Source organism: Mauremys reevesii, linkage group 7 (genome assembly GCF_016161935.1).
Source record: "Mauremys reevesii isolate NIE-2019 linkage group 7, ASM1616193v1, whole genome shotgun sequence".
Taxonomy (NCBI): domain Eukaryota; kingdom Metazoa; phylum Chordata; order Testudines; family Geoemydidae; genus Mauremys; species Mauremys reevesii.
Window position 1 is genome coordinate 85,134,334 of NC_052629.1, and position 25,640 is coordinate 85,159,973.

Here is a 25,640-nt window from a genome sequence, read left to right on the forward strand (position 1 = left end):
CCATGTCTCTGCAGCCCCTGAGGGAGGGGGGACGCAGGACTCCGCATGCTGCTTGCCGCGCCTCCAGGTACCTCCCCCGAAACTCCCATTGGCCACGGTTCCCTGTCCCCAGCCAATGGGAGCTGGGGGGGGGCGGTGCCTGGAAGCCAGGGCAACACACGGACGGAGCCCTCTGCTTTCCCCCCCCCCCCCCCCCCGGCTGAAGGAACATGATGCTAGTCGCTTCAGGGAGCGGCACCAGGCTTGAGGGGGGCAATCCTGCAGCTGTAGTTTACCCACCCCTGGCCTGGAGGTAGGCTGGGGGGGGTGGGCGTGGGCCGCTTGTTTGAGCCCCTGGTCTAGTCTATAAAGATGGCAAGGTGTATTCCAAATCACAAGTCCCCATCAGAGAAGGCCCCATTTTCTCATCTTTGCAGGATAATAATGTTAGCATCTACAACAGGGATGGGCAAACTATGGCCCGGGGGCCGCATCCTGTCCTCCAGACGTTTTAATCCATCCATCGACCTCCTGCCGGGGAGCGGGGTCCAGGGCTTGCCCCACTCCGGTGCTCCAAGGGGCTCCACATGCTGCCCCTGCCCCCGCAGCTTCCATTGGCCACACCTGGCCATGCCTCTGCATAGGAGCCAGAGGGGGGACATGCCACTGCTTCTGGGAAGTGCTTGAGGTAAGCGCCACATGGAGCCTGCACCCCTGACCCCCTCCTGCACCCCGACCCCCTCCCGCTCTCCGAACCCCTTGGTCCCAGCCCAGAGCACCCTCCTGCATCCCCAACCCCTCATCCCCAGCCCCACCCCAGAGCCCGCACCCACAGCCGGAGCCTTCACCCCCTCCTGCACTCCAACCCCCAATTTCATGTGCATTCATGGCCCGCTATACAATTTCCATACTCAGATGTGGCCCTCGGGCCAAAAAGTTTGCCCACCCCTGATCTACAAGGTTGTCACAACAAGTCAGAAGACAAAAGCTGGTGAAATACTCGTCATAAGTACCTCTTTTTGGAGTGCATTCCACACTTGAAAAACAGCTGTGACATACTTGCTGCATTCCAGAAAATGCTGGAATCATGTCTAGTGGGTTTTTTTAACTCTGTTTGTTGGCAAGAGTAAACATAATTTGACGACTGGTTCAGCGTAGGAACTCCATGATCTTTAGCCATTTTGAGATGTGTTTTTAGTAGTGTAGGGGACAACTCAATATGGAACAATCCTTTTGGATTATTGTCCTTGTGTACTTCACTAAAGATGATTTGGGACACAACAGAAAAGAAGTGGATTTGCCAGTGTGTGAATAACCCAGTCATTCCTGAGATTAAGAGGTCCTGCAGCCATAAGCAATAGTGGTGATCAAGGGCTGGAGAAAGTATTCCTTCAATTACAGCCATCAATGAACTCTTATCTGCTTCCTGGGCTGGAGGCACGATTTGTATCTAACAGAAGACTAACAACTTTCTCTCTAACAATACAATGAACAACCACCATAAACTTAAACGTAGAACCAAATGTACAGCTAGTTACTTATTAGATGAGCAGTGAACATGTATTTGAGCAGTATGGATCTGGACATCTGTTCCATATTCAGGAAAGGATTTCCAGTTCCGTGCTGCCTGAACACAGTGCTTATCTGTTTAAAAATAAAAATAGCCCTGTATCCAGGGCTATATTTGAATTCAAGTGTACTGCTCAACTGTAGAGAGTCACAATTACAAGACTGGTTAGAGAGCTCTGTCACTACAGACTTTATCCAACAGATTAAATTGTCCATGCCAATCTGCCATTTTGGGATATGAGAGCAGTCCAGAGTGGATAAAAATCAATGATTAAAAAAAATAAAATAAAATAAAATAAATTGGATTTTTTTTTAAATCGGATTGTTTGATAAAATGCTTTTTGAGGAAAAAACCTATCTAAATTAAGATATATCTTTGAGCTATAGTGTCTCATCATGGAATAGGGATTATAAATTCTAATCCTATAGTATGAGACAATATATTTATGTAATGTTTAAGAAAAGTTTTGTAAATGAGTTCCAATAGTTCATGGATTAGGGACCCAATCTTATGGGGTTCCAGGGGCTTCTGTATAGATTATTTAGGTTAATCTTTCTTTCTACCCAATGGGCCTCAGTGTTCAGTCTACAAGATACCATCAGAGATGCTTAGTTTTGCAGTTCTCAGACTGTGGACTTGTGGCTCCAGAGATAACATGCCTTTAACAGCAAAAATGTTTTTAAATAAATAAATAAACAAACAAATAAATAAATAATATATAGAGGTGAGAAATAACAGACCTCAACACTATTGTTCCTCTGAAAATTTCTGTACACAAGTCAATCCCTTAACTCTCTCTAAAAGTTCAAAGTTTCAAAAAGTTCAATGAATAGAAGATTGTTGGGGGCAGAATAGATCTGGACAAGGAGAGAAGAAGTCTAGAGATAAATGTGAGAAGGGAGGGATAGGTAGTAGAAACAAAAGTGAAACTGTTTGAGTATCATATTCCAGAAGTCTTGAGGTCTTTCTGAGTGTAGCCTTCATTGATTTGAGATCTACCATACCATTCTCTCACTAGAAGGGAAAACCTATAATGGTAGCAGGCTGTAAAAGAGACCCAGTTTGGGAATAAGAACCATTCAAGAAATATATGTTTGCTGATGATATTTTAAAGAAAGTCAAACCAGTGAACTGGTGGAAGTCACTTAAGCACTTGGATTCAGAGACTGTTGAAGTGATAAAAGACAGTTACTCACCGTTGTAACTGTTGTTCTTCGAGATGTGTTGCTCATATCCATTCCAATTAAGTGTGCGCGCGCCGCATGCACGCTCGTTGGAAGATTTTTACCCTAGCAACACTCGGTGGGTCGGCTGGGTCGCCTCCTGGAGTGGTGCCGTTATGGCGCCCAATATATATCCCTGCCGACCCAACGGCCCTTCAGTTCCTTCTTGCCGGTTACTCCGACTGAGGGGAAGGAGGGCGGGTTTGGAATGGATATGAGCAACACATCTCGAAGAACAACAGTTACAAAGGTGAGTAACCATCTTTTCTTCTTCGAGTGCTTGCTCATATTGATTCCAATTAGCTGACTCCCAAGCCTTACCTAGGCGGTGGGGTCGGAGTGAGATGTTGCAGAATGCAAGACTGCTGAGCCAAATGCTGCATCATCTCTGGACTGTTGAACTAGTGCGTAATGCGAGGCAAAGGTGTGAACCGATGACCAAGTAGCTGCTCGACATATATCCTGGATGGGAACATGGGCCAGGAAGGCGACAGATGAAGCCTGAGCCCGAGTAGAATGGGCAGTGAGGTGGCTAGCCGGAACATGAGCCAAATCATAGCATGTACGGATGCAGGACATCACCCAAGATGAAATTCGTTGGGATGAGACCGGTAGGCCTTTCATCCAATCTGCCACAGCTACGAAGAGCTGAGGTGACCTTTGGAAGGGGTTTGTTCTCTCGATATAGAAGGCGAGAGCCCTGCGAACGTCTAGGGTGTGCAGCTCTTGTTCCCGTCGCAATGTGTGTGGCTTCGGGAAAAAGACTGGGAGGAAGATGTCTTGATTGACATGAAAGGAAGACACCACCTTAGGAAGGAAGGAGGGGTGTGGTCGCAGCTGTACCTTATTCTTATGGAATACCGTATACGGGGGCGGTCAAGGCCCGAAGCTCAGATACTCGTCGCGCCGAAGTAATAGTGACGAGGAAGGCTGTTTTCCAGGAAAGGTACAGTAGCGAGCAGGTGGCCAGTGGTTCGAAAAGGGCACCCATAAGCCTGGCTAAGACCAGGTTAAGATCCCAGGTAGGAGTCGGTCGTCTGACTTGAGGATACAAACGTTGTAAGCCCTTGAGGAACCTTGAGACTATGGGGTGAGAGAAGATCGATCGGCCATTTTCCCCTGGGTGGAAGGCGGAGATGGCTGCCAGATGGACCTTTATGGACGAGACCGCTAGGCTCTGTTCTTTCAGGGACCAGAGGTAGTCCAGAATAGTAGTGTAGTGAGGCGGCCTGGCTCCCGGCCGCACCTGAGAGAGAGGAACCAGAACAGCCACCCCAGTGGGCGGAGCCACCACCACCTGTTCCCGCCCCCCGGAAGTCAAGGGGCGGGACAGGAAGTATAAAAGCCCGGCCCCAGCGCTCAGTAGGGGCCCAGCGGCCGGAGAGGACAGACGCTCCTGCTCGGGCTCCCGCTGGACCGAGCCTCCCTCGAGCCAGGTACCCTGACCCGGACGGACCGAGCCTCCCTCGAGCCAGGTATCCCGACGTGGACCGCCCGAGCCTCCCTCGAGCCAGGTACCCCGAGGTGGACTGGCCGAGCCTGCCCCGAGCCCGGTACCCCGAGGAGCGTCCCGAGCGTCCCCCTGACCCGAGTCCAGAGGAGCGGCCCGACCTAGACAGCCCTCAGCACGCCGAGGAGCCCATGGTGTGGGACCCTGCTGCCGAGCCCAGCGATGAGCAGGTACCCATGGAGGGGGAGATGGGAAGTAGCCCGGGGGTAGCTGACCCCAGTCTGGCTATGACAGAGGAAGAGCCGATGTCGGTGTGTTGCGGTCAGGACCCCACCGACACAGCAGCAGACTGACTGCCGCTGTTAGGGCCCCGGGCTAGGACACAGTGGAGTGGGTGGGCCTGTGTCCCCCCTGCCACCCCACTCACGGGTGGCAGCCTCCCCTCCAACCAGCGCTCCGGCATCGTAGCCTGCACTTACTTGCTGTTGCTCAGCTCCTGCTACAAGGACCTGAGCCCTGACTTTGTTGTTGCTGTAGCCCAGCTCCTGCTACAAGGACCTGAGCCCTGAACTATTATTGTTGCTCAGCTCCTGCTACAAGGACCTGAGCCCTGAACTGTTATTGTTGCTCAGCTCCTGCTACAAGGACCTGAGCCCTGAACTGTTATTGTTGCTCAGCTCCTGCTACAAGGACCTGAGCCCTGAACTGTTATTGTTGCTCAGCTCCTGCTACAAGGACCTGAGCCCTGAACTGTTATTGTTGCTCAGCTCCTGCTACAAGGACCTGAGCCCTGAACTGTTATTGTTGCTCAGCTCCTGCTACAAGGACCTGAGCCCTGAACTATTGTTTGCTGCTCCGCCCTGACTGAGGGCCTGGGCTTCCTGACTTTGGTATTGCTCAGCTCCTGCTGCAAGGACCTGAGCCCCTTGAACTATTGTTTGCTGCCCCGCCCTGACTGAGGGCCTGGGTTTCTCTCATTGACTCTGTGCCGCTCAGCCCTGACGGAGGGTCTGAGCTTAGAACTGTTATTTGCTGCCCCGCCCTGACTGAGGGCGTGGGCTTTATTGACTGCTTGCCTTTTGTTCAGCCCCTGCCTGAGGGGCGGAACCCCTGGACCTTCGGAGACTGATCACTGATTTAGGCCGTGTAGTGAGGCGGCCTGGCTCCCGGCCGCACCTGAGGGGGCCGAGCCCCCGCACCGGACTGTTACAAGTAGGAACAGGCATCTGCGTGGGCACTAAGTTACACTGGGTGCACCAGCAGCAGAAACGCTTCCACTTGGACAGATATGTCATCCTAGTGGAAGGCTTCCTACTGCCCAAGAGCACCTGCTGGACCGAGGCAGAACAACGCAACTCAGACTGGCTCAACCATGCAGCAGCCACTCTGTGAGATGAAGAGACTGCAGGTTTGGATGGTGAAGCCTGCCCAAGTTCTGTGTTATCAGATCGGGCCAGAGTGGCAGAGGAATCGAGTCTGCCACTGCAAGGTCGAACAACATGGTGTACCAGTGCTGCCTCGGCCACACTGGAGCAATCAGGATCATGCGGGTGCTGTCCCTGCGGAGCTTGAGAAGGACTCTGTGGACGAGCGGGAACGGTGGGAAGGCATAGAATAGGTGCCTCTTCCACGGAATCAGGAACGCGTCCAAGAGGGAGCCCGGGGAGCGTCTCTGGAATGAGCAGAACACCTGGCATTTCCTGTTCTCTCGGGAGGCAAAGAGGTCGACATGGGGAAACCCCCACTTCCAGAAAACCGAATGGATGACGTCCGGGCGGATCGACCACTCATGAGACAGGAAGGATCTGCTGAGGTGATCTGCCAGAGTGTTCTGGACTCCGGGGAGAAAGGACGCTACCAAGTCGATCGAGTGGGCTATACAAAAGTCCCAGAGGCGAACGGCTTCTTGACAAAGGGGGGAGGAGCGTGCTCTGCCCTGCTTGTTTATGTAAAACATGGCCGTTGTGTTGTCCGTAAATACTGATACACAACGGCGTTGGAGATGGTCTCGAAACACTTGGCATGCTAGACGGACCGCCCTCAGCTCCCGCACATTGATGTGCAAAGCCAGCTCTTGAGATGACCAGAGACCCTGAGTGTGAAGGCCCTCGAGGTGGGCACCCCAACCCAGAGATGATGCGTCCGTGGTTAGAGCCATCGAGGGTTGCAGTGGGTGGAATGGCATCCCCGCACAAACTATAGTGGGGTTCAACCACCAGGTTAGGGAGTCCAGGACCTCCTGGGGAATGGTGAGTACGGAGTCCAGGCTGTCTCTGCGCGGCCTGTATATTGAAGCTAGCCAAGTTTGAATGGGGCGGAGGTGTAGCCTCGCGTGCTTGGTTACAAAGGTGCAGGAGGCCATGTGCCCTACCAGGCTGAGGTAGTTGCGTACCGACGTTGTCGGGAAGGTTTGGAGACCTCGAATAATGGAAGCCATCGCTTGAAAACGCGACTGTGGGAGGCAGGCTCTGGCCAGATTGGAGTCCAGAGTCGCTCCGATGAAGTCTAGTCTCTGTGTGGTTGTTAGAGTAGACTTCTCTGCGTTGATCATGAGGCCGAGGCTCCCGAAGAGGTCTTTGACTATGCGCAGGTGCTGCGACACTTGCGACTAGGAAGTCCCTCGAATGAGCCAATCGTTGAGGTACGGGTATACGTGTACCCGACGACGGCGGAGGGAGGCGGCGACTACGGCCATGCATTTCGTGAATATACGCGGAGCTGTAGAAAGGCCAAACGGGAGTGCAGTAAACTGAAAGTATTGAAGGCCAACCACAAAACGGAGGTACCGTCTGTGCGGCAGGTAAATTGCGACGTGGAAATACACGTCCTTCATATCGAGGGCGGCATACCAGTCTCCCGGATCCAGGGAGGGAATAATGGTCCCCAGGGTTACCATGCGGAACTTCAGCTTTATCATGAATTTGTTGAGTTCTCGCAGGTCTAAGATCGGTCGCAGACCTCCCTTTGCCTTGGGGATTAGGAAGTAGCGGGAGTAAAACCCCTTGCCCCTCATGTCTTTTGGTACCTCCTCTATGGCTCCTAGAGCTAGGAGCGACTGGACCTCTTGCAAGAGGAATTGCTCGTGAGAGGGGTCCCTGAAGAGGGATGGGGAGGGAGGGTGGGGTTGAAACAAACTGGAGGTGGTATCCCAATTCCACCGTGTGCCGGACCCAGCGGTTGGAAGTGAGCTGGGACCAGGCAGGGAGGAAATGAGAGAGACAGTTGAGAAACAGAGGAAAAAGATCCGGGAAAGTAACTGGTGGGCCGCCCTCGGGCGTCCCATCAAAAGTTTTGCTTGGGCCCTGCTGGTGGTTTAGGGGGGTGCCTGATTTTGGCCTCCTTGAGGGCCAGACTGCCTTCGACAATTGCCTCTGCCACGCCTTCTGCTAAAGTCCTGACACGGTCTAGGCGGGGCGTAAGGGCGGTGTGGCTGTGGCCGGAAGGTCCTGCGTTGGGTCACTGGTGTGTGCATACCCAGCGAGCGCATTATAATGCGATTATCTTTCAGACTTTGCAGTCTGGGGTCAGTCTTATCTGAAAACAGGTCTTGGCCTTCGAAGAGCAAATCCTGAATGGTTTGTTGCAATTCAGGGGGAAGGCCCTGATACTTGGAGCCAGGAGATGCACCTCATCATCACTCCTGACGCCAAGGTTCTGGCTGCCGAGTCCGCTGCATCCAGAGAAGCCTGGAGGGAGGTTCTCGCCACCTTTTTACCCTCCTCGAGGAGAGCGGTAAACTCCTGGAGGGACTCCTGCAGAAGAAGCTCCGTGAACTTCCCCATGGACACCCACGTGTTACAGTTATACCGACTTAGGAGGGCTTGTTGGTTTGCCACCCTAAGTTGGAGGCCCCCGGCAGAGTATATTTTACAGCCTAGGAGGTCCATGCGCCTAGCCTCCTTTGACTTTGGAGCTGGGGCGTGTTGGCCATGACGCTCCCGTTCATTCACCGATTGGACCACTAAAAAGCAAGGAGGTGGATGAATGTAGAGGTATTCGTACCCCTTTGAGGGGACCATATATTTCCTCTCAACCCCCCTTGCTGTAGGTGGAATTGAGGCCGGGGACTGCCAGATGGTATCCGCATTGGATTGTATGTTGCGGATAAATGGCAGGGCCACTCTAGTGGGTGCATCAACCAAGAGGATATCCACAACAGGGTCCTCTACTTCAGGGACCTCCTCCACTTGTAGGTTCATATTCAGAGCCACTCGTCGCAAGAGGTCCTGATGGGCCCTGAGATCAATCGGTGGAGGGCCTGAGGAGGATGTTCCCGCCAGCGCCTCGTCAGGCGAGGAGGAAGAGGAGAGGCCCGGGACCAAGGGGTCCTGTGGGGGTTCCTGTACTTGCAGAACGTTCTCTGCGTCAGGTGGAGTCTGGGTGTCCACAGCTGGGATCGGAGCCTCATCTGTGCCCGTAGGTGGAGGACGGCTTAGCGTCGCCTCTGGTGCCCGGTGTTCTGACGGGACCGACCATGGATCCACTGGCGGAGCACCTTGGGATTGGTGGTATGCCCACGGTGTCCAGAAAGACCAGTGATGAGGTCCTTGGTGGGGGATGTCAGAGTCACGTTCCTGCTGGCAGGATGCACAACCAGCCTGAGAGGACACCGATGTGTGTCTGGAAGGCCACAGCGGTGCCGAGAGATCCTGGGGGGGCGCCACAGATCTGGATGTGCGCTCCCGGGTCGGTAGCGGAGAGCGGTACCGTGAGCCATAACGGTACTGTGAGTGAGACCGGGACCTTCTACCGTAGCAGTGCCGGGAGGTCGACTGGTACCTTGAGTCCCTTTGTCTAGAGCAACTGCGGGAAACACGGTGCCAAGAGTCGGATCGGTACCGGGAGTACCTGGTCGGCGACCGAGATGTCGACCGGTGCTGCAAGTGCGACTGGTACCGCAATGGAGAGTGGTACTGGAACTGCGAGCGGCGCCGGGAGTGGGAATGGTGTGATCGAGAGCATCTGCAAGATCGTGATCTTGAACGATGACTCTCTGTTGGGGGCAACGGAAGGTGGCCTTACCAGGGCCGGTTTCCCGACGGATTTATAACCCGCACTGGCGGTGCTGGAGGTTGAGGCCGTGTTGACTCCATCATGGCAATGAGCTCCCGTGCCGTGGAGAAGGTCTCCGGTGTAGAAGGCAGGGCAAGCTCAACCACAGCATGAGCTGGGGAGCTGTCAGGCACCGGACTCAATGGCCCTTGTGGGACCGGAATCGACGGCGCCGAGCTCAGTGGAGTCGCAACTGGCGGTGCCACGACTGACGGTGCCATGGCAGAGGATGGTGCCGGGCAAGCCGTCTTCGAAGAGCACGCCTTCTGTTGAGCTGCAGCAGTTGGAGCGCTATGTTGCTTCCTGGGTTTCGGGGACAGGGAGCGGTGCTGAGCAGATGTCGGTGCCAGTAAAGGTCGGTGCCGGGGCTCCTTCTAGGTACCGGAGCGCTCCAGGGCCGAAGGGGCGCTCCTTACCGAAGCAGTCTGTTGGGTGCTCAGTACCGACGCTGCAGGACTAAGTGCCGACTCCATGAGGAGCTGCTTCAATCTAAAGTCCCGCTCCTTCTTCGTCCTTGGTTTAAAGGACTTGCAAATGCGGCACTTATCTGTAAGGTGGGATTCCCCTAGGCACTTGAGGCAGGAGTTGTGGGGATCCCCTATTGGCATCGGCTTTTGGCATGCCGAGCACGGTTTGAACCCCAGTGCCTTGGGCATGGGCCCGTACCGGGGCAGGGGAAAGGGGCTAATCCCCGATCCCCCCTTTTAACTATATACACTAACTATAAATACAACAACTAAAACTAACTATAACTACCAAAAACTCGAACTATAACACAATTAGCAGTACAGAACTACGAGTAGCTAGGGATGTGGAGATCAGCAAAGCCGCGCTTCACAGTTCCAACGACTGACATGGGCGGTAAGAAGGAACTGAAGGGCCGTTGGGTCAGCAGGGGTATATATTTGGTGCCATAACGGCGCCACTCCAGGGGGTGACCCAGCCGACCCACCGAGTGTTGCTAGAGTAAAAATCTTCCGACGAGCGTGCACGCGGCGCGCGCACACCTAATTGGAATCGATATGAGCAAGCACTCGAAGAAGAAGCTTACTTTTAACAGCAGTAACTTCTTCTGCTGGTGTAGAAAGAATATTTTCTTCCTTTGGACTAATTCATTCCAAATTGAGAAACCGTTTGGGACCTGAAAAAGCAGGAAAGTTTGTTTTTCTTTTCCAGATTATGAACAAACAGAAAAATGAAGGTGAAGATGACTGACTGCGGAAGCCAATATTTTAAGTTTCTCATGTTGACCTGGCCGACGTTGTCGATGTATTTTTTTTTAAAATATTTCATTTAACTATTTTAGTTAAAAACAATTTTAACAAAAACAACCCTGATTTTAAAAAACTTGAACGTTTAACTAAATTCAAAGATTTATATGCTTGTTTTGTTAAAATATTGTATGTTTGCTGTTGAAGAAAAAAATCTGGAATAATAACGTTGTTTTAGTTAAATAAAACAATTTAAATGTCTGTCTGGTGATGTTCTCCTCCTAATACAGCACGGCAAGAAAATCCTGCAAATATTAATGATTAACCTGTTGAATTGGAGATAGTTCACCTCCTAATGATTTCATAAATATCTGCTTCAATTACCTTTGGTAAATGAAATAACCAAACAATCATATAGCTGTAAAACTAATCTAAGTTTTCAAAATAAATCATTTTAAAAATGTATAGTGTGTACCTTCTAAAAATGAAACCTACATCTACCACTCAGCTATGAAGATTATGTATTAAGGTTTTAACAACCAACAAGAATGCACTTTTATGATGAAATCCATGATTAAATCGAGTCTTCCTGACTAGTGATTTAAATCAATTCCACCCTGGAGCAGTCTAAGTATTTTCTGATAACTGTGCTTTAAACTTGCATTAAATGACATATATTATAAAAAGCTGTATCTATATCTCACTTTTTCTTTTTTAGGACACTGCTTGTGAAGGGAAAAACATGCAGACTGCATCTTTGCTTTATTATTTCCTGCTTGCCTGTTGGTGTATTGATTTTGCTCAAAATCAAACAAATGAAATTCCTAGGAGGCAAAGAAGGAGAATGCGCTATAGAGGATCAAGAAAGGGCTCCTCAGTATACCACAGACGAAACAGACAACCACAGATTAAGACTTCAACTACTGTTGCTGTAGTACCAAGCATTCCCCTTATTAATATTGATGACGGCATTACAGAAGTATTTGACTCTCTTATAGGTTTGGGTGGACATGAATCCAGTTACAGTGTCTTACCAGGTAAGAAGAGAACAATGATGTTTTGCATTATACCGCTATACTTGTAAACCCTCCTCACTGTAGGCCACACTTTTCCTTTGCTTTAAAAGAAATTAATGCAACTGTAAATTTCAATTATTCACACACATTATATATATCTATATATAATCGGTCAATGGTAAAAAATTATGTGAATGAAGAGTTAAGGTTACTTGGTGGTATGTAGAGTTGAGCAAAACTCAAACTTAACTCTGCTCTCTTTCAGCAATGCCCCAATATGCCCCATTAATACACACACCTTTACTTTGCCAACCCCACAGCTGCTGAAATGTACAAGTGCTTTACCTCCTTTTACAACCCATTCACACTCATCCACAAGATCCTAACACTATTAAAGGATAAAAAGGTTGCCCACACATCTTCCCTCTACCTTCTTTAAGCAATGTCTCAATATGCACATACCCACACCAGCTCTTGGCACTACTAGATTTGGGAAGTTCCAGATCCTAGTATACACCCACACAATTAGCCAACTCCCCAGAAAGAATACCACATATATACAATTTTAAAACCATTTCACAGCCTTTTACAACAACTTTACACTTACTCACAGGACACCATCTCACTTTACCTTAACCATCACAGTTAAATCTGACATTAATCACACTCACTTTATCTGGAGTACATGAAGACAATAAAAGCTTAGACTACTCTCATATTATAGCTTGCTACTGTTAATACCCTTCGTAATAAAACCCCTGTGCCTTGCTAATTATAGAATGCACACAATTCTGCATTGAAATGATGTATAGTGGATCCTGAAGATATACAAGCAGCTCTTCCCTTTTCTAACACACACCAGAGGTTGCAAAAATAGATCTCATATAATAATCACAGCTGTCAGACACCACAAAGTAATCCACAAACATCCTCACCTCACAAACACACTTTTACCAAGCAGGCCCAACTACTGCCTCGAACATTTGGTGTAGGTACACCTAATACACTGACTGTACCTGGAGTGTATTCAAATAATTTCCAATGGTTATTAGCCAGCTCCAAGGGAACAGAGGGAAGGTGGGGTTTAATGGTGCACTGGAAGATCTGCAGGGTAAAGGATGGTTGGGGTTCAGTGGAAGAGCTGGGTGTCCAGAGGGGTTGGGATGCACTGGTAGGCCAAAAGGGACCATCATGATCATCTAGTCTGACCTTTGGCTCACTGCAGGCTGCAGAACCTCCCCATCCACTCTGGAAATTGGTCCATAACCTTTGGCTGAGTTACTGAAGTCCTCAGTGAATCCACCATTTATTCTAATTCAAACCAGCAAGTGACCCATACCCACTTTCCCCAGGGTCTCTGCCAAGCTGACCTGGGGGAAAATTCCTTTCTGACCTTAAATATGGCAGTTAGATCCTGAGCAAATGGGCAAAACCCACCAGCCAGACCCCTGGGAAAGAATTCTCTGTAGTAACTCGGAGCCTTTCCCATCTAATGTCCCACTTCTGGCCATTGGAGATATTTGCTAATAGCAACCACAGAGGGGTCATATGCCAGTGTAGGCAACCTGATCATACCATCCCTTCCATAAATTTATCAAACTCAGTCTTAAAACAAGTTAGATATTTTGCCCCCACCACTCCCTTCCCTTGGAAGGCTGTTCCAGAACTTCACCCATCTGAAGGTTAGAAACCTTCATCTAATTGGAAGTCTGAACTTGTTGATGGCCAGTTTATATCCCTTTGCTCTTGTGCCAACATTGGCTCTTAACTTAAATAACACTTCCTCTCTCTCCCTGGTGTTTATCCCTCTGATGAATTTATACAGAGCAATCATATCTCCCCTCACCCTTCGTTTTGTTAGGCTAACCAAGCCCAGCTCCTTAAGCCTCCTCTAATAAGGCAGGTCCTCCATTCCTCTGATGATCCTGGTAGCTGTTCTTTGCACCTGTTGGGGTGCACTGGCAGCACAGGGGGTGTAAGGAGGTTGAGGTTCAGGGTGGTTGGGGTTCATTGCAGGGCAGCTGGGGTGCACTGACAGAGCTGGGAAATGCAGGGGGATGGGGAAGCCAGTTTGGTGCGCACTAGCAGAGCTGTGGTGTGTAGGGTGGTTGGTGTGCACTGGCACACGTGGTGCAGGGTGGTTGGGGTGCACCGGAAGAGATGTGGGGTGCAGAGGGGTTGGAATGCACTGGCAGAGCTGGGGTGCAGGGATTTGTAGTGCACTGGCAGAACTGTGGGGGTCAGACAGGTTGGGGTGCACTGGAAAGCTGGTGCTGCAGTGTAGTTGCAGTGCAGGAAGGTTGAGGTGCATTGGCAGAGCTGATGATGCAGAGGGGTTGGAGTGCACTGTTAGAGCTGGGGGTACCATGCCTCCCTCACACCTGAGCCCCCAATCTCTCTTGCTTCCCCTACCATCCATCCCCATTTATCCCCCACCCCATAAGCTCCCTCCCCTTGCTACAGCCCCAAACCCCTCTTTCCTATTCCTCCAATCACCTTCTCCATTAACACACCTCCCCTCCCAGGAAGAATTCACATATCTATTTCCCCACTTGAAATACTTTGATTACATTCCCCCCAAAATAAAATCGCCACATGTGGACTCTCAAATGGCTGAATCCAGCCATTCAGTCCAAAACTTCTTTAGTCTTAGGAGGAGGTTTGTCATTAACTTATCCTTAGATATGTTGACGGAATGGTGAGATCAGAGCCCTCAAGAGGTCTGTTACTCATACAATCATTAATACTTCTCAGTTTAACAGTACAAAACACCAAAAGGAAACTTTTTTGGGGGGACCCTGTAACTTAGGAACCCATTGGTTAAATACCCCCAAATCTGGATCACTAACACCATATAATGTTCTCAGGAGGCACACCAAATTTCAAAGCAAGCCAATAAACAGTTCAGATTTTAGAGCACTTCCAAGATTTAAGCTTTTTTGGTACCAGCAGATGCGTAATATAAAAATGTACATTTTGTAATACCATTCTCAGTTTGGGGCCCTCAAAGATTTAGTGGTTGCCACACACTACCTTGGATAAAACTTGACAGATTGAGACCATTTTGACCTGCATCATAACAATGGTTTTATCTCTAACTTTGGGCAAAAAAAAAACCACCTAGAAATTTTTTTAAAACTTTTTTTCCCCTGAGCATATATCTTTGGAACCCTGACTCAAATGGCACCCTCCTGAGGCACACCAGTTTCAGAGAAATCCAGCTAAACATGACAATTTTAGAGGACTTAGAAAGCTTGATCTTTAAATAGATGTCATGAGCCAACCTTAACTATAGTGGCATCTATTTATATGCATATAAACCTTAATATTAGGCAATACTATCAACTCCACCTCTAATAGACACACCTACTTAAATAAAAAAATAAAAGTTTTATCATCCTAATTACTGCAGTACTTTTTTTTTTATAATTTACTGTGTTCAGTTAATGAAACTTGTTAATAACAATCATTTCTGCATGTCTATGTCTTTAAGAGTAATATTTTCTGTAATTTTCCACACACTGGCTGCACTTTACCTAATACATTTTTTCCCTTAGCCTGACTAATGTTTTCATAACCTCAAAATAGCTTTTAAGGTCATGCAATAATGTTCATAGCTCCTTTCTTAATATATCTGGTAAGTCAATTAATGGCTCACTGGCGCCCTAATGGCAATAGTATTAGTGATACTCAAGACAACTTCAGATATTTTCCCAAATGTTAAAAACCGTAATACTTAAAATATTCCTTGAACCAAGTGTTTTGGGTATACTCTGATTTGTTTTCTTAATAAAATAAATTAATATCTCTGAGATAATGGCTCTAAATCTCAAAAGAATATTAGAAATGAGACTCAATGTCAGATATGTTATCAGTGGAAAGACTGATCCTCACAAGCATACAAAACACACTCTTAAGAGACAAGATCACCAATCTCTGTCCATATTTATAATCTGGTGATATTTAAAAGAAGCTGAATATAATCACATAGGAAGAGACAAAATCTACTGATAGGGTATAAAAATAGTGCATGTTATTTCAGTGTCTACTTACTGACTCTTTAATCTAGTCATGCCTGTTTAGAAATTCTCCATACTAAAAATCATTTTGTAATTTGGGGCGGAGGGACTTGCTGCCTTAGGGTCCAATAATGGAGTATTTCACTTATGTTTGTTAAAATCAGACCCAAATCATAATAATCTGATGGTTGTTTGGTGGACTATGTGGACTAAATGAGTGGTCTCTATCCAAGTCCTAGTCAAACATCACAAAAATCACTACCACAGTTTGCATATCCAAAAAGCACTAGTTCACATTATGAAAATTTTCTGTGTGTTACAGGATGTGTTGCATACCCAGAGAACTTTTGAAACCATCTTGCGACTTAAATGGCAGAAAAAAAATTTATTCACATTTTCTAGAACAATTCACTTTTGGTCTGGAACTTCTTTCAGACTGAACTAACCATCTCAAAACAAGCTTGAAAATAGGAGGTTTTAATGGGAAGGCTGACAAAACTCTGACTGTAGTAATTTCAGTGGGTGCTAATATAATGCATTCATAATAGATACTATTTACATGAAACCTTTAATTTGAAAACATTCTTTAAATTAAATAGAAGAAAATACCACATAAATAGCATGTACTCTATTTAAGCCATTCTGATCTTTCTGTCAGAGACCATCAGTTATGCTGAAATAATGTGCGGTTTCCTTCACCCCCAGTTCTGTCCATTTTTGTTTATCTAGACTTTTACCCAAAAGTTGAGGTAAAGCCACTGGTCTTATTTTAGTCGTAACCCAATACTGGATTTGTACCAAATTTCCAAAGATTGAAAGTCCTGTGCTTATCTGCCAAAGATTTCAACCACAAGGTATTATTCAGTCTAGTTTTTAAAGTTCAAAATTTTAGTTAAGATCAGATTTGCAAGTGTCTATTAAATAATAGACCTGCTATCATTAATTCTGCTTCAGGAGTAGAAAAAAATCTTACATTTCTGTTGCTCCAAAGCACTCCCAGATCTTACTCTCCTAAATGATTACTCTACTCTCCTCACTCTTGCATAACTCCAATCAAAGACAATTTGTACAAGGCATGTGTATGAAAAGGAAAGGATACAAACAGAATATGAATTGTGTAAGATCATGTACACAGGGATGAAATAAGTAAGTAAAAAGTTTTGTTACTTGTAAGGCAACTTTCCAGTCTCTTTTTTCTTGTTTATGGGCTAGGTCCTGCCTGTAATGTAGATCAGTGTAATGAGAGGTACAGAGTTGCACTACTTAAGGGGGTGCAGCCTCTCCTACTCCTTGCATTGCTGGTCCTGTATGGTGTGTGGATAAGAGGGGCAGGGAGGGACATAGTTCAACTTCCTCTCTGCCCCCTATGGGATATCGTGAATCCCTGAGGAACTAAGGATGAGGTACAAGGACTGCAATTCTGCCTGGTCCTTATACAGGTCAAGCAAGAGGGGAAAAGTTACTTGCTCCCGTGTCATCACTCATCATCATCATTCATGCTCATGCAAATTGGCTAGGCGGGATTTTGTCCCTATATGTATAACCCCACCCTTTAAGAAATTTGAATTTAAATGGAAAGCAATATTAATAATTGAATATATACATCTGTAGAACAAAGCCAAATCCTGACTCATTTCTTACTCAGTCTTCATTCAGACAAGACTTTCCTTGACCTCAGATATGGTCAACAACAAAAACAAACCAGAAATTTTGAAGAAAAGCAGAGATATTTCCAGCTCAGATAAGATATATGCTACTCTGCAGCTGCTGGCTTTTTATTTTTATTTTTTTTAGGGGCAAGAAGGCTTAATCTTAGCCAGAAAAATGAAGACCTTATAGCCCTTAGATACAAGATAGGACTTTAAGGGAATTCCTACTCCACCTTCTTCACATACTCATAAACCAAATGAGGAAGAATTACACAGCAGTCAGGCAATTTTGCAAGGTTAAGGTCTTTGAGTTTGTGTATTTTTACTGTTGTATTTTCTAAAAGTATAAGCACCTATGAAGTTAAACCCCCATTTATATGTAATTCTTCAAAGTCTGGTGAACTGTCTGAGGTATCTCAAAATCTCAGCTTTAAAGACTTCTTTCTGTTTAGAGGATCTTAAAACCTCTTATAAAAGGTTTTAAGACTTTTTGCTTTCTCTTTTATTGCTGATTGTGAGCAATATCCTTCACCAGTCCCCTGGGCCAAACTCCTGAGAGAAAGGCGGGAAGGGGTCTGTAAGGGGGAGACTACATTACCGGCAGACTGAAAGGAAGGAAGGACTCTGTAGGCATGACTCCTGTGTGTTTCCATAAAGAAAAGGGTAGCCACTTTATGACTCTTGTGGGACTAGGGAGGCTGGATGGGAAGTGGAAATAGGTCCATCTCTCAGGGAGGAGGATGTTAATCACTTCAACCTAAACTACGCCGCTGCTTGGTCTGGATTGTGTGGGGACTGACCACAGAAAATAAAGTAGTGAGCCAGAGCCACTGGAGACAAACGGCTCATTGGAATCAGAAAGTTTTCACTTTTCATGGCAGAGGAAGCTGTGCAGATAAAACAACTTGTGGGAAGAGGGGATAACTTTGCAGCTTTCTCAAACATCTTAGCACAAACTTTGTCTACCTGCAGGCTAGGAGTATGAATTTCTTCCTGCTGGTTGCTAAGGGGGTGGGGATCTTTGCCTTTCCCCGAGATTGAGGAGTCTCCAGTCAAACTTTCCTGCTTGCTTTGCAAACTGTGGGAATAGGGGTCCCATGTTTGGTTAGAAAAAAACTTCCATGACACTGATTCTGGCTTGTCTCAACAAAAGGAGCTTTTGTGAGCTCGGCTCAACCATCCTGGGGTGGACCTTGCACACACTTTGGCCTGCTGTTTCTGTCTGACATTTCTGAGAAGGAGTGTACTTTCTTTCAAACCCTCAGGAACTCAAAATATTTTTTTTCACTTTAACTGTTTTGAGGAAAACAACCTCAAAGCCACTGAGGAAAAAGATACATTTAATTAAAAATCTTAAAAATCGTGTGAAAATTCTGCTGCAAAGGAAGGCCTTCAGTGTGCTACATGTGCTGTTTGGAGGCTAGGGTGGCCACTGCCACATCCCTAGAATACCTGACTTTCCAGTATTTCTGGGAATAGTGTGGGCACACCTTGACCAATGTGACATTGCACAATGCATGAGGCACATTGCATCGAGGACACGATTTTGAAGAGCTGTCACTCCACACCCACTGGCATGACTTCAGCTGGTGACACCAGCAGGTCTGGAGCAGCATGCTCTTGAAAATGCTGTTTCCCATCTGTGATACCAGATAAAACCAGTACTGGCCGGGGACAAAACCATAGAAAAAAATGTCTGTCTGGCTTAAAACCTGATGAACTGTCTATCTACTGGAGGCAGAGAATCTTGGAAAATTCTTCCTGAGGGGTGACCTGAAGCTCTGGTTCAGAGCAAAGTTCTGATCAGCCTTCTGTTGCCACAGACAAGGAACATCTCTCCATGAAGACTCTCAGACATGGAAGGGATTAAGAATAGAAATTATAACCAGTTCCCATCAGATTTCCATATCATAAAAGCCACCATCAGAATTGATGCTAATTGTCCCCTCTGTAGGCAGAGCAGGGAGGCCAAAGATTGAAAAGGACATGTATAATTAACTATACCATCCCATCTCCCACCTTAATGACCCTACCAGGTCAGGACTGAGGCACAGTGGCAGGGCAATGTGAGAGTAGCTGATATAGATTCTGCTCATGTTTAAACCATTTTTTAGAAAAAAGATTTTTATTTACAACTGTATGGCATGTTTTAATAAACACTAAACTCGCTTAAGGCTAAATCCTGATTCTGCTGTTGTAATTCTTCTTTTCACTCCAATGGGCAAGGATTTGGCCCTGTTCTGTTCAGGTTCTTATACCATGCTCATCACCTTAGAATCTGAATGCTTTCTACTCATGCGTTAAGCAACATGACTACACATCTGTTACATGTTGTTTGTTCTCTCATCCTTCCCCACAGGGAGATAGATGCATGTGCAGTGGAGTCTCATGGTTTGGAAGTGATGAGGTTTGTGAATGTCATTGTGATGCTCTTGCTTCCTAGAGAATATGGTGATGGATGCTTTAGAAATATATACTCAAAATAAATATTTTATGTTCTCTTCAGTTCATTATCAACTATTGAGGACTCAGATATCCAGAGTGAAATTGTAAGCTAAAGCATTTTACCTACATATTTGAAATATCCCCATTATATAAAAATGTCTGGTGTAATTTTTACAGAAAAGAACAATACGCACATTTAAGAATTCTTCCTCCATACTGTACTCAAGCACCAAACTAAGACTCTCCTACATAAATACATTCTGTAGAGAAATCATTCATTCACTTCCAGGTTAAGAGCAATAAAAGCATTTAACACCTGAAACATTAATTGGCTGAAAAGCATCTACTGAAGATCCAGTAAACTGAAATATTTGCCTTTAGCATTAGTCATATTCTCTGGCTTCCCCAACCAATTTACTATTAACATCAAGTATATCAAAGATCTAAACAATGAAACTGTATAATGTGTATTTCAGTTTAAGCTATCAAAGAATTATTATTTAATTCATCTCTTGCTTTTGACCTAATTCTTTTTCTTTTATTAGGAAAGAAAGGGCACTGTACAGCTAATGGGATGATTATGTACGATAAAGCTGTGTGGGCCCCCAAACCTTGCATTACTTGTCTTTGTTCAAAAGGAAAAGTGATTTGTGATGAAACTACATGCCCTTCTCTGACATGTCCCAAAACCATGATACCTGAAGGAGAGTGCTGCCCAGTTTGCTCTGATATTGGTACAGTACACCATACTATCTTCTTATCCATCATTTAATTTTCTATTTGTTATTTTTACTATTTTAAAACTACCTCAAACAAAACATTAAATGAAGGCAAAGGGTAAGTAATATAACCTATAAAATACAAGTAATGATTTATGCAATTTTATTATACATATTTAACTGTTTTTCTAAAATATATATTATAGAAACTATTTGAGGGAAATTCTATGGCCTGTGTTAACAGGAGGTCAGAACAGATGAACAAAATGGTCCCTTCTGGCCTTGGAATCTTTGAAACAAACAATTTTTTAAAATACAGAAAGTAGAAAAGTTCAAAATTATGTAATAACAGCAGCTGTACAGATCAACAGAATCAACAAAAATTATTCCATAATACAATTCAAAACGTATGTAAAACTCTATGTTGCTCCCAAATGGAAATATGCTCTGTCTGCAATGGGAAAAGGATCAGGGCCCCGCATTTTCTATTGATTTTTTCCCTTTTCTGTTTTCTCACCCCCTCACTATCATCCCTATGCTTTTTCAGCTAATGAAATAAAAGCATAAACTTTACTCCCTTATAGTACATACCAAAAAAAAAGTTTCCATTTATAAAGTGTTAATAAATTATTTCTATATGATATAAAAGCTCATTAGACACATGAGTAGTATGTGTTATAGATCATTATAAGCACATCAGAAGAAAGCAATGAAAAGTAGTAGTTACAAGCAGTCTATTAACCTGTTGGACAATAACATCCATGACAACTGATCAACCATTTATTAAAACCTCCGTTAATCATTTATTAACCCTGGATATATTACCTATAAAATTAACCCTAATAGAAGGTGTGACCAAATGTCCAAGTTATCCATCACTCCACACTGCAAAAACCCCACTAAACTTTTCACTATAGAAAAGCATCTTTTCTATTGTTAGAATGCTGCATTGTTTCCAGTGAAGCCAACAACAACTGAAGGTCCCCACCTAGCAGGATCAGACCCTAGCATTTCTTTTGCACTTAAACTTGATAGTGGAGAGTCTAGTTGTGCATTCAGGAAACAAGTACCAATATTGCTGATCAGACTTTAAAGTAACAAAGTGATAAAGATGTTCTAAATACCAGTTTATGTGTTTTAGTAAAACAAGTTTCCAAGGTTCAGTAAATATTTTCTCTTAAATAGGGTATACAATTTTTAAAACTATTGTTTTTGAGTAACACTAATTTCAAATTATCACTAGAATTTCTATTTTAAAATAAAGAATCAGAAAAAGTTATGAATGTAGTTGAGTCCGCCCTCCTTTTGGCAGATGGAACTCACAAACAAATACAATGGGTGGTGAGCGTATAAAAAGTGTACTGGCTCATGTTGACCAAGTGAGAGGAAGTAGTTAACATGGCAGAATATCAGTTAGAACATCCTCCAACCTTGTGGTTTCTGGCGATGAAAAGAAAGGAGAGAAACTGGATTGGTGACATTTGCATAGATAAAAGTATTATTTATCCCACAAGAATGCACACTATTTAACTTTTGTACTTATGGTGACAATAGTAGTGGTATTTTTTCTTTCTATATCTCTGCTGGGTTGAGCATGGGTGGAAAGTTGATTGTATAACTAGTAGCAAGATTGATGTAAAGAGCAACAATTATACTTGATTTATTCAAATTGGCATGGTTTGCATGTGCACATGCATATGTACATGCACAAATTGCACTGCAATCTTTCCACTATGGCTCTGAACTTCACAGGGATCTGTGAGAACAGCTGAATCAACATACCGGTATCTCTCCAGCCAACCTCCCCTCTCCAGACAGCTTTAACCAGAGCTGTACCAGCTAGCTGCTGCTCCTTCAGTGAGGGAAAAGGGTTCTGGGAACCTAGTGCTTACTGCAAACCCCCGTCCCATCTCCAGGCACACTTTTTTTCTATTTGGGACCTTGTGCCAGGCACATAACATTAACAAATGCAACAGTTCAAAAATGTACTACCAAATCAAGCCTATATTCAAATTCTTTTGGGACTTCTTTGATGCATTCCTATTTATCATATTAACACCTTTACAAAAAAGAATACAGATAACTATTCTATGTTGTAGCTGCTGTAAAGGCTTAACCATTGATTGTCATACTCACTTAAAATCTGGATTCTCCATTAACTAGCTGTGTTCAGTAAAATTAATCAGATGCTGGATTTGCATAATGATTGTAATATTATTATTCCCTCATAAAGGTATTATACTCTGACATTTGAATCATTTTTACATTAAGGATTCATCAAGAACCACAAAACAAACATTCAACATTTTAGTGTAACAAATTTATAATATATTATAATTAAGATTATAAATAAGAAATACATTTTTCATTCCTTAAAATCACATTCTCAGTGTGAGTTTATTTCTTCTATAGTTAGAATATTTATAATGTTTGGGGGGGGGCATAATAGTTACTAACACTAACTTCATTCTCATTTCCTCTTATACTGCCATTTTATTTTTTTCCCTCACTTTCACTACCATGGACACTCATTTTCAGTACAAAATATTTCACTGGATGACACACCTGAAATTTCTGGTGCTTCTCCAGAGCCCAATGACCCTAGTGACCCAATGCTATTGCAACCACTGCATACCCAGGCTGAAATGGATGAGTTACTCAGACGAGAGAAGGAAGAACTTGAAGGGAGAGAAAAGAAAATTCACAAAAAGGATGAAGAGAACAGGAAGAGAAAAGAAAAGAAAAGTCAGGAGGAGAAAAAAATACATGACTATGAAGCCCATCAGAAAGTAGAGGAGGAAATAAGCAGGAGAGAGGAAGAAAAAAGAAGAGCATATGAAGAGGAAGAGCTACAAATTGAAAAGGAAGAAGAAGAAAAAAGAAAGGAAAACAAACGTCCAGAGCAAGAAAGAAAACAACAACAAAGTGAAGTGGAAGAAGGGGAAGAGGAAGAGGATGAACATATTTTACGAGGTGATGTTTTCAGAATGCCCCCTCGATTCCCAATTCCTGTTCCTCCTGCAGAAATTCCTCCTTTGCCAACTGGATGTTCGATTTCTGACACCACAGTAAGCTGCATTAATGGCAAACTTACACAAATACCACCAATTACTGATCCAGAGCTAACAAGCTTAGAGCTTGAAGGTAAGAAAATAAGTTTGCTTTATATTATTTTCTTCACCAATTAAAATTTAGCCCTCCCCAAAACCCACAATTTTAATGTTAGCATATTATAATGTAAAATGCTTTATACTACTAGTTTCTTATCACAGAAAGAGATTTAAAGGCATTTTACAACTAAGCCTGAGAAGTTAGGCAACACTGTAAGCCTGAGAAACAAGCAACAACCGAGAAATTAAAGGTTTTATATTCCACTATGAGTGCCCTCAGAAGTTCAGGCCCATGTACTGCACATTAATTTATGATTTCTCTTATTACATTAGCTCTCCATCACTAACACTTTGGTGCTCCTGAAGATGGTTTTGTAATTGTAGTAATTTTAGATCTATGGTAATCTAATAAAAGACGTTAGTACCATGTTGCTACAATCTAACTTGCTTTTCAAAATTTAGATGCTACTAGTGTTGAGACACAGAGACATACAGTTGACTTTATTTCCATGAATACATTTGTACTTGTACATTACCTAGTTACCTGACTCAGACCATATAAGATGCAACACATTACTAAGATATATATATATATATTTAACTATCTGTCCTAGGGAACACCATCACTTCCATTCCAGATGAAGCATTCAATGGGATCCCTAATTTGGAAAGACTTGATCTAAGTAAAAATAATATCACTTCTCCAGGCATAGGTCCACAAGCGTTCAAAGTAAGCATGCATACTCTTTCTAACATCTCTGTCACTGATTTGTGCTTGAAGTAGATCTCGCAGAATACTATAGGGCAAATCATCAGCTAATGTAAATGGTTGTAGCTCCGCTGGAGTCAATGGAGCTATGACAATTTGCATTGGCTAGGGATCTACCCCTATGTAATGAATATATGATTAATCAAATTTTGCCATTTTCAACAAATCATTTTTGCAGTTTTCAGCCAGTTATATAGTTGGTCAAATACTATTCACTGAAAAAGTTATTTACTGAATTATTATTAATTATTATTAATATTTTTCTGGTATTTTACCAGCTTCAGTTTTGAGATTTTTAAAAATATTTTTTCCATCATCATAAAGTGCTTCATTTTTAGAAACCTCATAGTACTTGGACTCTCTTTTAAAGAAAAGTAGTATAGAAAGGGAAGCTTTTGAAGGGTGCTGGCTTGACAGCCCTGCACAGTGAAGTTCTTTATATGTCTAAAAACATAGACGTTGCCCCACCAGTGTGCCTCATTGTCTAACTTGGAATGACCACCTCTAATGTTCTTTCTTTAGAACTTGATCAGTCATTAGCCTGCTAACAAGGGTACCTGAACTGGCATCGGATACTGCAGTGTTTTTCTTTATGGTATTCATCTTGAAAGGTGCTGAGCACTCTATTTCCAATCTAGCGAAATACTTAAGCACGTGTTTAACTTTCAGCATATGATCAATGCCATTGCTGTCAAAGGGACTACTTATATGCTTAATTAAGGCCAGGGCCGGCTCTGGGGTTTTTGCCGCCCCAAGCGGGGGGAGGGAAGAGCCGCAATCGCGATCCGTGGCACTTCAGCAGCAGCTCCACTGCGCCGCTTTTTTCTTCGGCATCAATTCCGCAGCAGGTCCTTCCCATCGAGAGGGACCCGCTGCCGAATTGCTGCCGAAGAGCCCGACGTTCCGCTCCTTCCCCTTGGCTGCCTCAAGCACCTGCTTGCTGAGCTGGTGCCTGGAGCCGGCCCTGATTAAGGCACATATTTAAGTGTTTTGCTAGATCAGGGCCAGAATGCTCAGCATGTCACAGGATCAAGCTCTACAAGGACACCTGAGTTAGGACCCGGATGGTGACCATCAGCTCATTTCACACAGGCCATCTAACAGCCAATAAATGCTAAATACAAATCTGAGCTGGATTTCTAGCCAATAACCTAGAGAAGTAGAATTTTCTTCATAATTTACATGGAAAATGAGCTTTTGAAGTCTTCCAATACTAACTTTGCAAAAGATTGAATACCTGTGTTACTTATTTAATTAGCAATATGCACATATCAGAATTATTTATTAGTACTGCATTGATTGTCCATAATAAAAATCTTCTGATAGTAAGCTGTAGTCACAAAAAGTGTTTGGACCCTGATTTTGGCCTCAATCCAGAAAAGCATTAAATACGTACAGTATATAGTCCCATTGGTTTAAATGCCCTAC

At 44.5% G+C, this 25,640-nt stretch overlaps 2 protein-coding genes across 4 annotated transcripts in view; one reads left to right on the forward strand and one right to left on the reverse strand.

The window, feature by feature from the left end:
* Window positions 1-25,640, reverse strand: part of LOC120368618 (centromere protein P) — a 331,679-nt gene that overhangs the window by 82,690 nt on the left and 223,349 nt on the right. The window lies entirely within an intron of this gene.
* The window catches only part of ECM2 (extracellular matrix protein 2), a 45,475-nt gene that overhangs the window by 4,469 nt on the left and 15,366 nt on the right, over window positions 1-25,640 (forward strand). Inside the window, exons 2-5 of one of the 2 annotated variants that reach the window (XM_039480842.1) lie at window positions 11,204-11,522; window positions 20,160-20,348; window positions 22,872-23,477; window positions 24,058-24,173. In XM_039480842.1, the coding sequence (XP_039336776.1) occupies window positions 11,228-11,522; window positions 20,160-20,348; window positions 22,872-23,477; window positions 24,058-24,173 (1,206 nt within the window). In that variant the 5' untranslated portion in view covers window positions 11,204-11,227. The remainder of the gene's footprint in view (window positions 1-11,203; window positions 11,523-20,159; window positions 20,349-22,871; window positions 23,478-24,057; window positions 24,174-25,640) is intronic. The other variant, XM_039480843.1, reaches the window with a different exon arrangement.